This window comes from Lycorma delicatula, chromosome 1 (assembly GCF_047948215.1).
Source record: "Lycorma delicatula isolate Av1 chromosome 1, ASM4794821v1, whole genome shotgun sequence".
Lineage (NCBI taxonomy): Eukaryota > Metazoa > Arthropoda > Insecta > Hemiptera > Fulgoridae > Lycorma > Lycorma delicatula.
The window spans coordinates 32,766,442-32,783,681 of NC_134455.1; the positions used below are offsets into that span (position 1 = coordinate 32,766,442).

Genomic DNA, 17,240 nt, shown 5'->3' on the forward strand with positions numbered 1-17,240 from the left:
CGGTTATATATTCTTTTTCTGATGCATCAGAATGCAAACTGAAAGAAATGGCTGCCCGAATCCTACTGCATTCTTAAAGCCATGTCAAGATATTTTTTGGCACATTCATTTATAGTTCTAACAGCACGTAGTACAAAAAACAAACTGACAATTAAAACCACCAAAACTATAATCTCTACCGTACGAATGTATTACACTTTAGATAAATACGCAAAGAATGAGGTGAATTTATAGACTTCCATAAAATCAGTGTATTAATAATTGAATGTAGGTCACAAATGCTGACCTATATTATTATGATTACTATTTATAGTAAATTAATTTTGCAGAAATTATGAATAAATCACAATAAAATAATAAATTATTAGGTCATTGTTACTCGCAGTATGAGTCACAATTATTAGGTCATAATGACTTACTAATAATTTACTTTGTGTTAATGTTCTGTAAGTGATATAAAAATAATAAATAAGTCATAGTAAGAATATTGAAAATTATGTGGTAAACTATGAAGTTTTAGTTTCTCTTTCTAAGAAAAAACAAACATCAATCATTTGTTATATGAAATGATATCACCATTATAATACTTATGAGACAATTATGTATGACTAATTAATAATAGATCATGAATAATTACTAAACCTATGATTTACAAAATATTGTATATTGAAAAAACTATGAACAAAAAAAAATATTGTGAATCCCACTCAACATAGTAATGTTATTACTTTACTGTGTTATGGGTCATAAAAATACTGTATATGGGTCATAAAAATAATCAAACACTTAATGCACAGCAGAGGAACATTATTTCTTTCCCAGCCGCAACACAGATGACTGCAGTACGGGACATATATACTCCATATCGCAGTGAACGTGTTAAATTGAGTGTAGCTCAGGAATGACTCAAATTTTCATAAGTAAAACTTCAGAATACTATTACAGCACATCTAATTTCAGTGAAATTGATGTAGTGGTTTTGGGGATTTTTGAGCCACAAATTTTATACATTGGCCAATATATATGTACATATATATATTATATTAATCCGATCAACCTACGTACACAGAATAATAAAATAATATAGGATAACACCTACCTTATTCCATAATTCAAGTATGAGTACTTTTGCGAGTCCCTCGCATCATCAGTTGCTCTATATAATTTTTCAAATCATTTGTACCAAATTACAGATTAAAATTGAAATTAAAAATCCTGTACTATACATAAGATTTAAAATTGTTAAAAGATGCTTTATCAAATTAAAATCAAAACAAATTTTAATTAACGGCATTTACTGGTTTTTTTCATGCAGGAAACCAATCAGCAGACTCCTCTTGAATCCCAAAACACAGTTGCCAGAACCTGTCTAGCTGACAAGAATTGGCTTTCATTGGTTCCCCCCCACCGCTCTTCTACCACTTCATACTTGTTCACTTGCTTTATGGACCGACGTTTCATTGCTGGTCACAATACAGTATAAAAATGCCTCTCCTTCTTCCTCAAAGCCATTCAGAAGCCACTGAAAATGTCTTTCCAAGCATGCAATTTCAGCAACGATTACGCGGCAGTCACCTTCCTTAAGTTCACAAATGGTCTGACTGATGTCATCATTTACCTTGGTCTGCGGATGATGTTTGTAATTTTCAATTCTCTGCAGCATCACAGCCACTTTTTTTGGCCCAATCAAACACTTGAGTGTTTTATTAGGGTAGCATCTCCGAACTGTGCCTGGAGTCAAATTTCAGATTTGACACCCTAGTTAATGAGCAATCCGATTATAATTCGTTGTGCAATGGACGATGGTACCTCCTACTTAGACATTCTGCTGCTGATTTGGAAACATGACCTACAGGTGTGGACTGGTCGGTTACTCACCTCCACACATATCCAATTAACTACCTGCAGTACCCCACCGTATTCACTTCTCTTCCTCAAACTACGAAGCAAAATTCCAGTTTATATTTGACCAGGTAAAATTGGTCAAATATTTACCTTAATTGTTATGTATCAGTATTGTTCTCACAATGATGAGGGTAATGAACAATGTGGACATCCAGGGGGTTGAAGCCCTCTGGTTGGGGCTTGCATTGGTCATGCGACTGGTTAGTGTATATATACAGATTTTAACACTTTTAAAATACTTTAAAACTGTTTGCCATTGTGAATGTTATTGGATACTTTTTGACCAGGTAGTTAACATTATTTGACACTTTCGTTATCGATATCCATTTTAAGTTATAAACATATTTGCCTATCAATTAATTTTTTCCTATGGCTGTATTGCTTGAATTACATGGCTGTAACCTGTATCATAATGAGATTAATTATGAAACAAATTTTCATTATGATACAAGTTTTCAACTAATCAAAAGCTTACTCTTTTCAGCCATTGACCTGTCAGAAGCAGATATTGTTTAATGTATCAGCCGATTTTTTACTTTGATTTTAATCTGATGTATTAGTTAGCAAGCAGAGGTTAATTTGAAAGTACACCAATTAGTTTCTATATTATGCAGTTAGTTGTTGTACCAATTAGTTTCTTTATTACACCATTTATCCTTTTGTTAATTATGTCGGATACTGAGGAAGTAATATCTTTAACACTGAAATGAAGAAAAAGCTCAACTTATGACTAATAACCTATTGCCATAGAAGTGTATTGTTTAATGTATTTTTTGAAAAAAAATATTCTGTAAACAATTTATTCTATAATTGATTTAAATCAATAAACTCAAAATTTTCTCAGCCACAGAAAAATGTACTCTTGCGAAGTTTATAACATGCCAAGCTCATGTTGTAACTTGTACACATTTGTGCTTTAATGGTTGGATAATAGCAGGAAATTAAAATATTTTTAGGTCAAAAGAATTAGCATGTATTAAACAGTATAATAGAATGTTGCAGCAAGTAGAATACCTGCTATTTTACTGTTTTATTGTAATACCAAATACTTCTTGTATCTGGCCCAATAGAAGCTTGCACAAATAAAAGTAACAGTAGTATCTATATATATTTGCCTATATGAAACTAAATTATTAAATAGACTGAAGCATCAAAAATCTTACGTAACAGTGTGAGTGTATACAAGGTGTGACAATAAAGTAATGAGACTGATGTGGAAAAAAAATGTTTCTTACAGTTTTAGTCATGTTTAGTGTTGTCTCCTTCAAAGTAGTTCCCCTCTCATTGCACACACTTATTCCAGCGCTTCTGCCATTGATGGTAACATTTCTGGAACTCATCTTCTGTAATATCCTCCAAGACCCTCATCACAGCTTTTTGGACATCTTGTGTTGTTTGAAAATGGTGTCCCTTGACTGCCATTTTGTCTCTTGGAAATAAAGAAAAAAGTCGCACGGAGCGATATCTGGCGAATAAGGTGGCTGTGGTAGTACCGAAAATTTGTTTTGAGGTCAAAAATTGCTGTACTGACAGAGCAGTATGGGATGGCGCATTATCGTGTTGCAGAATCCAATTATCAGCGATGTTGGCACGGACACGAAGAACTCGTTTACAAAGTCTTTCTAAAATTTCTTTGTAGAAATATTGGTTAACTGTTTGACCAGGAGGCACCCACTCTTTATGAACAATTCCCTTGGAATCGAAGTAGCACACAAGCATGCATTTCACTTTTGACTTTGACATGCGAGCTTTTTTTGGTCTGGGTGATCCCTTTGAGCACCGTTGCGAACTTTGGCGTTTTGTCTGTGGATCGTATTGAAAAAACCAACCTTCATCACCAGTGATAACACGGCTCAACAAATCTGGATTGATCTCCGTTTGCTCTAACAGATCGGCTGCCACATTTTTCCGTGTTTCTCGCTGTTGTTGTGTGAGATTTTTGGGGACTATTTTTGCACAAATCTTTCTCATACAAAGATCTTCAGTTAATATTAGACGAACGGTTTCTCGATCGATGTTGAGTTCTTCTGCGATCATTTTCACGGATAATCTTCGATCAGATCGTATGATTTCACGCACCTTGGTCAAGTTGACATCTGTCCGTGAGGTTGATGGTCGTCCACTGCGGTCTTCATCTTCAACATTCGTTCTGCCTTCACTAAAAATTTTATGCCACCGAAAAACTTGAGCTTTGACATAACCTCCTCTCCAAAAGCCTTCTGAAGCTTACCGTAAGTTGTTGTCACGTTTTCACCCGATTTAACGCAAAAAGAAATGGCATACTGTTGCGCAATATTTTACGGTTTCATTTCTGTGACGAGAGACACAAACTCGTGCTCACTTATTACAGCACAACTCACGACTGAGCAGTTGCATCAATGTGCCGCTTGGACTAGATGTAGCTTATAGACCAAGGTCAAAGATAGTGTGCCTACGCAAGCTGCAGGGTTGCCACATCTTGCAAAGAAAAATCAGTCTCATTACTTTATTGTCGCACCTCGTATGTGCGCGCGTGCATTGAGTGTAATTTTTAGATTATTTCATTTGCTTATATATTTTACCAACTAGGAATTTTCTGTGAAGTTTTCAGATGGTTTTATGAATTTTTCACTAGGTTTTTTCATATAATATACTTAAAAATATATCATCAATAAGAAAATAATTATTTTAAATAGGTAGATATATTTATAACTTAGGGTGAAAACAATATACAGAAAGGCTGAATAAATTACACCTAAATTTTCAGGTAAAGTAATTTTTTGTACATAAGAATTGAAATAATATTGAAAAAATTATCCAAAATAAATTGAAATAATACTCGTACGCCTAAATATTATGAAAAATTTTTAATTTCAAATACTCAGCAGAAATTTCAATAAAACTACCCAAATGTCCATTATAAAACTTATTTTTCAAAATAAATCCAAAAATAAAATAAATTTTTAAAGTTTATTACTACATTATATTATAGCATTATTATTTCATCAAAGTATGTAAACTAAAATAAGTGCCTTCCTGGAACTGAGAATGATGACAAAAACTGTTGTTATGACATTAATTTTTTTGGAATAAAAAATAAGTTATACTGGGGCAGCTTTGATAATTCTATCATTCTAGTACGAATAAACTGTAAGTAGAATGAGAGAATTTTTTTTAACAGAACAAAATTCTTTGACAGATGTATTATGTAGAAAGGATGAGATTTACAAGGAAGTAATTTCTGGAAGAGTGGTTTGCTAATAAAAATTAAATGTGCTGTGAAAACAAAATTGACCCTTCAAAAGAACTACAAATAGTTTATATTTTTTTTAGAACTTACAATAAACCTACAAAAAAACATATATTTCAAGTTAGTTAGTGGGCATTAATAAACATCTGCCTGTCCGCGGATGTTAATTAATACCTATAGCATGGAATGAGTTGAATAAGGTGTAAAGTAAGGTCTTATTTGGCATAATTAAAAAAATTGGAAAATGGCTGTGCTCCCCCAAGAATATTCTATAAATTAATTCCAGGATTCTCAATAATCTTCTTACTTCTGTAATAGCTAGTCTAGAAGTAGAGCTTACTCCAAGAGTAAAATGATAAAATTAGGCTCACCACTCTTACTGTCTTTTTGTATATTGGCAGATTTATTTATTTATTTTTTACTTTTTTAAAGAAGATCAAGGAGAGGATGTTGCGATGCCTTCACCAGTTGAAAAACAACCTCCTGAAGCAGGTAATTGATGATGTAAAATAGCTTTATTTATTAAATATTTTAATTGTTTTCATTACTTAATAAGACTGAATAGGTAGGTAGCTAACTTTTAAGTAAGAAAAAATAAATTAAATAGAAAGGTCACAAAATAGAATTTTCTGCTTTTGAGAAATTAAAAAATATATTTAGATATTTGTTAATATGTTCAGAATAATACTGTGATTCACATTAAAATTACAATTTTTAGAACTACAGAACGACTATCATAGCTGGTTGTTTTATTAATAGTATCTTTTTTACTTATACTTATTGTTTCTTTTTACTCTTGAATTGTATTTTTACATACATTACAGATCTGTAAATACAATTTTTCTATCACCCTTAGTTTTAATTAAATAAATTACGCTTCAAAAAAAAAAAATTAATAAGGGAAAATATAGTAAAAATCTGTTAAATTCCTAATTTTGCATGGCCAAACCTGTGTTAGAATGATTTCGCTGATGCTTTTCTTTTATAAATAGCCTCAGGCACATCCTGAATTAATGTCCAACAGTAATCGGCTAGCATGTTAGTATTCTGTTTTCCTATATAGCGGCTTTCCATCACCAAAATTGCTTGGTGGAAATGTTCACTGTGTTCAACAGATATGTCTCTGAGGTTGTCCGGGAAAAATCCAGATGCGAGTGGAGGAAATGTATTTTCAAAGACATATTACATCCCATAGTTCTATATGAAGTAAAGTTCATTTACAATATCATGGTAATTGTCAGATTTTTGTTCGAACATTTTTTTTCATTCAAACATCTTTAAATGAAGCTCATGCTGCACTTTCTTCATTATTTAACATTGAGTTAAATACATCATCCTTGACCAACTCTCTTATTTGAGGACTTATTAGAGGGTAAAAAATTTTTTTTGTGTTCACCTAAGGGCTCATGTATAACATTTTTCCCATTTGAAGTTAAGGTGTCTTGTTTCTTTCACTCTTTGATCACAAAATATTTATCCCTAGCTCGGCTGTCCCATTCGCAAAGAAAACACGTGTACTTAGTATAGCCTAACTTCATGCCTAACAAAGTAGCTATAACATTCAAATCATCACATTTTTTTTTTCTCAGCTCCCCTGGGCCAGACCGACTTGTTGGTATTACGCCACCCAGGGGGAGTGTCTTTAAACTCAAATAGGCCTCCCCATCTACTGGCTATATACCGGCATGGCAGGTCAGCCTACCGGTTAACTCTTTTTGAGAGTTCTTTATTATTATTATTGCCCTTTTGGACACCATGCCATACCTAGTGTGTCGTGACGTGGTGCCGGGTCTTTTCGGTATTCAGTGTGCTGTTACCTGACTGTTACCCATGAAGTCCTTGGTGGCTCATCAGTGCCAACACACCGCAGCATGTTGGACCTCACCAGCAAGGCTGTCCATCCAGTCCTATTCTAGCCAACACCTTGTCTTCTCTCATCGGAGTATTTCTGTAGTATGACTTGTCTAACAAAACTAGCAATATTATTCCAGTTTAACTCGCTTCTTAGCATGTATTTAATTTTGGAGTTATACCTGTGAGGGCCTTACTATGTCTAAGTGTGTCCTACCTATTGCACTCAAAAAAGGTCTGCTTATTATCATCTATCTCGTTGCAGTAGTTGCAAATTGGCTCTTCTCTCTTGTCTATTTTGTGCAGGTAGTTACTGAAGGAACAATGTCCTGTAAAAAACTGCGATAAGTGAAAAAAATCATCACATACGTTCCAGCTATGTTTTTTATAATTTATTTTTCAAGAAAGTCTTTCAACACATCGTATGTCTCATTCAAATTAATACCATAAGCGATTGGTATCGAAGGAATATTACTGTTGTGTAGTAGAACACTTTTAAACTATACTTTGACAAATCTATGAAAAGGTGCCAGTCCTCCCCTAATTGCAACAATTAGGGGAGGACTGGCACAATTAGCTCATCAATATTTGTGCAATAAACCAAATTATTTTCATCAATAAAATACTTGAAAAGTTCTTTTTGTTGGCTTTGAATGGCCAAAAGTTTTGTATTTTTTTTGAAGTAATTTCCAACCTTTCAGTTTTGATCTTAACAGTTCAGCTTGATTTTTTGATAAATTTAAATCCCTAACCAAGTAGCTTAAATTCACCTTGTGATATAAGATGTGGCTTATTGGAAGATAATTCAAAATCAAAATCATTGTTAGTCTTCTTCAGTACTGCCTGATTCTTCATCGCTGCTTTCGAAACATACATTCACAGATAGCTCAGGACTGGAATAATTTCACTCTGCGGTATAGGCCTGATTGCAATGAAGGATATTTTACAGTATGTTTAGATTTTTTAGAAATTCCAGACACACTTGTTAAAAAAAAAGTAACAATTTGTTACATGATCCTTTGGTTCACGCCAATCCATACGTACACCAAATGGCAAAGCCTTCCGTGTACCTTTCAGTTAACTTCTTAAATATACAGAATAATTAGTGCATACTATATGAGGAGCCCACATCTTATCCTGATCACCAATTTTACACTGAAAGTACAAATGATGTGGTTTTTTAATTAAAAGTGTAATGTTTTTTCTATTTGATTTTACAGTAAACTCACCACGTATGGTACAAAAGGAATCTACATTATTTACACAATTTCGAAGCATTATGACACTGCACTGTTAACAAACTTAAGACAGCAATAAAACTGAACAAAATTAATTAATTCCTAAATCCAGTGCTTAATACAAACATATCACAGCTTTGTTTTCAGCTACATGTTTTGACCTGCACAGACATGGTTAATCTTGTCTATGAAGGCTCACCCTTGAGTATTAGATATGATGTCATAATGTGCGACTATGATATGATTTAATTCTTTGTCTATTATTGTTTATTTATAGCTTAAAAATTATGTTAACAAAATTAAACAATAAAAACTGAGCTAACAAAATACAATATTGGAGCTTAAAATGCTAACTATACATTGAAAAATGAAAACAATCCTTTAATTAAAATTAAAAAATTTTTCAAAAATGGTGGGTGATAGAAAGATTCTGAGTTCATATTTATTTTCAGTATCAAAATCAGATTAAGATCATGTATTGCATGTTAGAAAACAAAAATTATGTTTATCAGTGTTATTTGTTTCTGTTTTCATTTTGTTGATGGTTAAAAAACATAGTATTAGATAAATGTAAGATATACATATATTTAAAGAGTAATAAAGGGACTTTTACTCTATCCTAATATTTCAGGTAAGATTGCTGAATTAATAATTGTACAAATATTTGATGTTAATTAATATTTTAGTAATTATGTAACTGTCTACTTTATTAAAGAATTGGAGGATCGTATCTCACTTTCAAATGAAATAAGTGTAAATGAAGTACAACGAAAAATGTGTATATGTAATTTAATAAGTGTCCATGGAAGCCATGTGGTGTCCACAAGAGATTTTTTAATCACCTTAATCACCCTGTATGATTTAGGAGAAAAGGAAAATAATTTGGGATCTGATTCTAGAGCTTGAAATAAGGGAAAAAGCTAATATAAACATATGTCTGAAAACGATTTATCAAGTTATGGTTAGGGATAAATTTCACCTGGATTTCAGTTCCCGTATGAAATGATGTACAGAAATTTTTATGGCATATAAGCAGTAAACTTGATGGTTTCTTCTGCTTTTGACCTGAAAATTTGAATAAAACAGGTCTCAGAACTGTATCTTCTGTATATTCAATTTAAAACAGAAAAATTCTGACAGAAACCTTTTTTAAGTTGGAAATAATAACTATGTTAAATGACTGATAAATGCGTACATTTTATTATCAAAATTTGTAGAGAACTTAATTGTGTGAAAATTGATGTAATAATGTCTATGAAAAACAAAACAAAAAAAAACTTTTATTGTTAAAAACTAAACAGAACAAAACTCAACAAGAAAATGTTATGAATTTGTAAAATTAAAACAGCTGATTAGTATAATAAATTGAGACCTTTAAAAAATTAGGTTGGCAACACTAACTGTATGATTCAAAATTAATTTGAATACTATTCATTGTTATAAAATTGCGGTACATGTTAATAATATGTTAAGTAGTTCAGTAGTTTTTGATATAGTTTCGATTGTGTTTAATTAATTTTGAGAATGAAGTTGTGTAGTGTTTCTGTGTTTGTTGTACTCTAAACTGAACTTAGACTGTTCCAGTTGAATTTCAATTTAAAAAAGTAAATTCCGTTTTCATTTATTTTGTTTCGAAAAATGCTGTCTCTTCACTCATGCAGAATTTGCTGATAGGATGTTTGCAATGGATGTGCTTCAGCTGCGGTGCAAGAATACCACTGTAGGTATCCTGGACGAATAGTTCGAATCTGTAAAGTAGTTTGTAGAATTTCTAATAATCTTATGAGAATGGTACACTTCCCAGCACTCTTGTTCACAACTGGTACATGGTGATGAAAGAGAAAACATTCTTCATGTGATATAGGTAGTCCCACAATGAATATGTGAAGCATTTCTACATGCTTACGGACTGTATCCTTATCATTTTCAGAAATTTCAACTCCAGCTTGGTGACCATGCCAGATGACTGCGGTTTTGTCAATGGGTTAACAGTAATTACGACGAGGGTTATTTTTTCAAGGTCCAGTCGCGAAATAAAAACCCATGCAAAAATTGGATGAACCTTTGCGCATATGTGTTGCGCAGCATCTCTAGTATTGCCTTCAATCACGCTGTGTCACTTCATTTAGTTCTGAACACAGCTAGCATGTAAACAAGTCTACAACAATATCATCTCCTGCCAAGTGTGAAGTGCGTGCGGTAATTCGATTTCTTCAGGCTGAGGGGTGTAATGCAGCTGAAATTCATCAACAAATAAGTACTGTGTACGGTGAAACTTCAATGAGTGACAGCAAAGTGTGACAATGGTGCAGGAACTTTAAAGCAGTATGTACAGATGTTCATGATTCAGGCGGTTAGGGAAGGAAGCGAGTGTCAAGCGATGTTTTCATTGAGCCAGTGGATGAGGCAATTCGGGAAATCTTCGGTTCACAATTTCTGTATTGAGTGATTTGTTTCCTGAAATTTCAAGGTCAGCTCTCTACACCATTGTGAGTGAGAGACTTCAGTACCACAAACTGTGTGTGAAATGGGTTCCCAAGATGCTGTCCGACCATCACAAAACAATGAGAGTGGACGCCTCCCTAACGTTTCTCCAGCGCTACCACAATGAAGGAGAAGATTTTTTGAACAAAATTGTCACAGGGGATGATACATGGGTCCATTTCGAAACTGAAGAAATAAAAGAACAATCCAAACAGTGGATGCATTCTCATTCTCCTAGTAAACCAAAGAAGTTCAAGCGAACCTTCTCTAACAGAAAGTGTATGGCTACTGCGTTCTGGGATTGGAATGGAGTTCTCTTGGTAGAATTCATGGAACGTGGCATGACCATCACTGCAGCCTCATAATGCGTGACTCTTCAATGTCTACGAAGGGCAATTCAGAATAAGCGAAGAGGAATGTTGTCATCAGGCATTGTCTTTCTCCATGACAATACTCGGCTGCACACTGCAGCTGTAACAAAGAAGCTCCTGCAGTGTTTTCGTCGGGAAGTGTTTGATCACCCACCATACAGCCCGGACTTGGCTCCATCTGATTTTCACCTCTTTGCTCCCATGAAATGCTGGCTAGGAGGACAACATTTTGGCACAGACATAGAGCTGCAGACGAGCGTAGAAACATGGCTGAAAATATAGGCGGCTCCATTCTATGACGAGGGTATTGGAAAGTTGGTACCATGCTACGACAAATGTCTAAATTGGAGTGGCGACTATGTAGAGAAATAGCGTAACTATGAAAGTACTTGTTACAAATAAAAAATTTTTTAATTTTGTGACCGATCGGACCTTGAAAAAAAAAAACTCTCGTAATTAATTCCATTTATACTATTTTTTGATGAAGCTACTTTTACCCTAAAGCTATAAACTAGACAGAATTCGTATTTGTGGTCTGAAGAAAATCCACATGCTGTAGTTGAATAAAATTTTCAGTGTCAATTTTCGATGAACATTTGGTATGGCATAATCGACAACCAATTAATAGGCCCTCTCATACTAGAACAATGTGTATAGGGGTTATTTGGAATTTTTAAACAATGAATTTCTTACAGTACTTAAAAATTTCTCATTGGCAAAACGAATTGACACATTTTATCAACTTGATGGAGCACCAACACATTTCACAAATTTAGTAAGGCAATTCTTAGTTGAAAAATTTACTGGTGAATTAATTGGATGTAAAGGGCCGGTAAATTGGCCACCTAGATCATTGGACCATATTCCCTTAGATTGCTGTTTTTGGTTTGCAAGCAAAAAGTGGATAGATGTGATGAACTGATAACTTGCATTCTTAGTGCTGCTGCTCTAATAAATGCAAAGATGTCATTAGGTTGGCAACACAAATTGAAAGTAAATAAGTTGGAATAGTGTATCAATATCAAATGTATTGGTGGAATTTTTGAACATCTATTATAAACTAACGCGGAACAAACTACAGAGAGTATTTTTTTGTAAATAAATGTAACGTATTTTAATTTTTCAAAAGTATTAATTTAATTTACTAAACAATAGTTGTTTTTAATTTTTACAGATTCATAACGTTTTTCTGTTAAGTTCTGTTCTCTTTTGTCTTTAATAATAAAAAGTTGATTTTTTAGACTTTATTACATCAATTTTCACACAAGTAAGCTCTCTACAAGTTTTGATGATTAACTTTTATGAATTTATTATTATTTATTAAACCTAAAAAAACATGTTTTTTTTACTAAATATTTCTCTGTTACGTTGGATATGATGAAAACTACAGTGGATTCAGTTATGGGACTTGTTTTATTTGATTTTTCAGATCAAATGACATAAGAAACCTTCAAGTTTACCCCTTTTATAATGCCTTAGTGACCTCATTTCAGTGGAAATCCAGCTAAAATGTTTGCTAGCCATAACTCAATAACAAAGTGTTTTTGGACGTTGTTTGTATATACTTTTTCCTTATTTGTAGCTCTAGAATTAGTTTCTAAATTCCTTTCCTCCTGAATTAACCTAATGGTCCATGTAAACGTAAAGAAAATTGAATTTTCTTATATTTTTTTTTACTTTTTCCAAATTGTTCATTGCAGTCTGGTGAACTAGTGAACAATAAACATTCCCCATGACCCAATGAGATTAGGACGATATTTATGACATGTAAATGAGTTGTAGTTTTGTACAAACTCAGGCCAACCATTCCTGAGAGATGTATGGTTAATTGAACCCCAACCACCTAAGTACACATGTATTCATTGTCTAGAATTCATATTCATATATAAGCAACTAACTTTTACTAGATTTGAACCTCAGATCCTTCAACTTTGAAAACCAGTTTTTAAAGAACTGAAAATATTTGTTAAACAACTGATTTACAATTGACATTTAATAACTATAATGCTTCGTATAATATGAAAGAACAACTGCTTTTGTTTTTGAAGGATTTTTATTAATATAAAAGTATTTTTTATGATGGGTGAATCTTGTTTAGTTGTAGATGGTGAAACAGAAATAGATTCTCCCTTAAATTCTTACAAAAGAAGTGGAAGTGAAAATTTAATGGAAAATGAAGATTCACGATTTTTCACTTATCTTCTTCCAATGGGCTTTGTTTGTGGAGTAATGTATGTGTTATTTCACAACAAAAAGAAGGTATGTTTTTATCTACAGATTTTAATTTTGATAAAAATAATGAATTTTGTAGTTTTAAGCAGAGATTTAGTTTACTGAATGTTACCTGCTTTGAGTACATATTATTATTTGTAGTTGTGTATTAACCTGTTTGGATTTTATGATTTTTAGGTGTTGTTTAGTTTATGTAATATGTATGTAACTGCTAATAGCTAATGGTACTGTTTGTTAATAGTTACTATTTGAAAGTTTAAGTGTAATTTAATTGTTAATTTATTTTCATTAGTATTTACTACTTACTTTTAGTGTTTTTAAGACAAATAAAAAATAATTAAGGTTTAATACATAACCAAAAATAAACTGTTGATAAATAAGCAAATAATAAATTGTTTATTTTGACAATTTGTTATACTGAAAGAAATCTTAAATATCTCAGGCAATATGTTCGATCATGTAAACATGTTCTTTATTCTTGGTCTTATTTGTTGGTGTCGCTTCATCTTACTTATGTATCACTAGCCAGTCAGGACTTGATTCGCTCACCGACCATCTAGTCAGGGGGTTTTGCCCCTGGAGCCTTGACGCATTCATATCCTCATGTTTGTGAGAATATTAAATATTTTAAAAAAGAAATATTAGTGTGTAGAGAATATTTTTCTGAACATTTAACAGAAATATAATGTTTTAATGCTAGTCATATTGATAATAGGGAGTTGGCTTGTGTGTTTTGTGTAAGGTTGTGTTAGTTCCCATTCCAGCTGATGCGGTTGACACAGAGTGGACCATGTGATGCGCCAGCCAGATGTGCGCCAATGACTCTCTCCCTTTAAATAAAGAATCCTTTTTTTTTTACTGCAAAATATTAACTAATAATAACTTTCTTTTATTAAAAAACTTAAAAAATAATAAATAAATAAAAAATACAAATATAAAATATAAGTAAAAATAATCTATGTTTAGATATTAAATTGAATAATCTGTAAATTTATTGACAATAGACTCCTTCTAGCGGGAGAGAGTCATGGAGGGAGCTGTGTGTAGCCGCTCAGTGCACCACCATTGGTCCACACTGCATCACAATTTTATTACTAAATAATATTAACTTATATTCACTTTAATAAAATTAAATAAATAATAATAAGTAAATAAAAATAATCAATACTTAGAAGTAAAGTTAAATAATCTGTAAATTAATTGACAATTGACTGCTTCTGTAGTACAGTACTGTATATGTAAAATCTAAAGGCGGGTTCCTCCCTACAAGCTGCCTCTACATGCCTCCTCTGTTCAACTCCTACAACCTGGCATGTGTAACACATGCTACTAGATGCAACAAAAGTAATGGGTACCTGCTATTAAAAAATAATTTTTGTAAATCACTAAACCACATCAAAGAAAATCATAACATTATAGCCTGTAATAAATAAACAACTCATTTCATGTACTTTTGTATTATGTCACTGTTACTGTTTATTTATAGCAAAACCTTAGTTTCACATACTTGAAAAAACAAAAACCTATAGTTTTAAGAAATAAATTAATAAGTTGCTTCACATACATCGTGAACAAAATATTAGGTATAAATAATTTTACCAGAACATATTTCGTTACTATAATAGTGATGTCATAATTAGATACGGTGCAAGTCATTATAAATTAATTGATGTGACTTTTGGGATACACTACTATAGCTGTCTGTGTGAAGAGAAATCACTGAGTGATGTAAAGAGCAGTATAGGGGATACCAAATCTTACTATGGATCCACCTTAGGATATTACATAGACTATAGCCGGAGGGAACTGTGTGAAGCCACCTGGCGCTCCACCATTGGTCTGCTCTGCACCAATAGTAACTAAAATATAAATATGTGCACATATGACAAACGAACATACAAACAAGCAAACCCATGCACCATGCTTTTTTATGAGAAAGATTACTGTTGTTATTACACGACTGTCCAAAAAGGAGTGTAATGTACTTAGACTGTATATTTGTTCCACCGTAGCAGCTCAACAGCTGATCCGATTTAGATATATGACTCTGCATTGGAATCCTTACATTACTGGGATTGTCATTGATTACATAAATAAATAAGTATATATATATATATATATATAGAGTAGTGGAGATTTGCCAGTTGAAGCACATACTTTAATGAATTATTGAATTGTGAACTGTGAGCCTCTATCACTGTGTGAGCTGGATTTGAACTGAATGATTCGAATCAAATGAACAATATTACAAAAATATTAATAAATAATAGAATTAAATTTTTAGAATAATGTTAAATTAAAAAAAAATTGATTTAATAATAATGGGAGCTTCCCGTGGGGGACTGTGTGTGAGGCTAGGGTGGTGAGGTGATGCGAGCATCTCGTGCGAGGCTAGACCAATCATCACCATCAATTGGCAACAAATGGGGTGCTCCTGGGCACTATTTTGGGAGGGGCAATGGGATGCTCTTATAATATCTCTGCAAAAAATCATTTGATTTTCAAAATTGAAATGGGGTATTTGTTAGTAGATTGAAGGCTAGCTTTTGCATGCATCAGGTACACTTTTGATCTAACAGATCATGGTTATTTGGAAATGTTGTTATCTTTGTAACCAATATTTTAGTTTTCAAAATTCAAATGTGGTGTTTGCTAGTTCAATACAAAATCATGCTGGAACCAAACCAGAACAAAAAGAGCAATGTTTTCTTTTTGGCAGGTGCATTTTTTAATGTTTATCTCTTATTTCATATTTTAATGATAAGGACGAAAGTGAAAACCTGTGAAACATTAAGTTACCAGTTTTGTATATAAAGTTATTTAATTTACTTTCCATATCATGCATAGATTGAATTAATGGATTCACAGTAACATGGTAGATTTGATTAAGATATGGTTCATAAGTATGCAAGACAACAAAATTTGTTTAATAAATCCAAAGTTAATTGTAGGTAAAGTGGTTCGTATTTTTATTTGAATTTTATTTAGGTTACCTACGTAAAGGAAATTTTGCTGTGTGGTAGAACATAAAAAAATCTTTGTAAAGCTAAATACTAATAGTTTAAACGTAGTTTAAAAGCATAGGTAATGTTTTAAATCAGACAGAAAGTAATTATGAAGTTTATTTATGTGTTCTTGTTATCTTAACATTGTCTTGTACATCGCAGTAATTGTCATTTACGTTCAGTCGGGAAACTTTTGTCTCAAGAGTTTTTTCAGCCAATTATATATTGTTACATGGTCCCAGTTCAAAGCAGTTTTATTACTTTTTTTCAATTTTTCACATTTTCATCACCAAAAATGTAAAAACATTTTATAAGAAAAACATCTGATGTAACCTGGAAAAACCTACATTTGAAAAAAAAATTAATTTTGTACAGGTATCATATGATATTTGTCCATTTTCGATGAAAAAGCAAGTTTTATTTCAAATGACAAGACATTATTGTAACTAATAATAATTGTAACAAGACATGTAACTAATAAAGCAATTAGTTTTCTCTTATTTAACATCAAGTTTTTATAGTGGTTGTACAAAAGATGTGATGAAAAGATTTTTTGTATTTAATATTGTTACATGAAGTTATTTTCAACTTCTAGATGACCTGGTAATCAATTTGAAATTTATAAGAAGTTCTTATTAAAATTTAACAAATGTGAACTCTGAATGTTGATGTAGAGTAGTGTTCTTTCCTCACCATTTAATAACGCATAGCTGAACACTAATAATCATATATCAAGTTTAGTCATACGTTCTGCTATTTTATTCTATACTTGAACTTTATAGATCCTTTTTCCATTAAAATTCCCTACTGGAAGCACTATTTTATTCATTTTAATTTTATTGTTCACCCAAGATTCTCCTTATATATCCACTTTATGAAGAATTGATTCCAGATATTGAAGAATGTAACTTCATTTGTCTTTATT

The 17,240-nt window shown here is 32.3% G+C and overlaps 1 protein-coding gene across 2 annotated transcripts in view; it reads left to right on the top strand.

Annotated features, from left to right (window-relative positions):
- The window catches only part of LOC142317266 (uncharacterized), a 41,155-nt gene that overhangs the window by 12,042 nt on the left and 11,873 nt on the right, over nucleotides 1-17,240 (top strand). Inside the window, exons 3-4 of one of the 2 annotated variants that reach the window (XM_075353677.1) lie at nucleotides 5,567-5,626; nucleotides 13,177-13,337. In XM_075353677.1, coding sequence (XP_075209792.1) covers nucleotides 5,567-5,626; nucleotides 13,177-13,337 — 221 coding nt within the window. The remainder of the gene's footprint in view (nucleotides 1-5,566; nucleotides 5,627-13,176; nucleotides 13,338-17,240) is intronic. The other variant, XM_075353686.1, reaches the window with a different exon arrangement.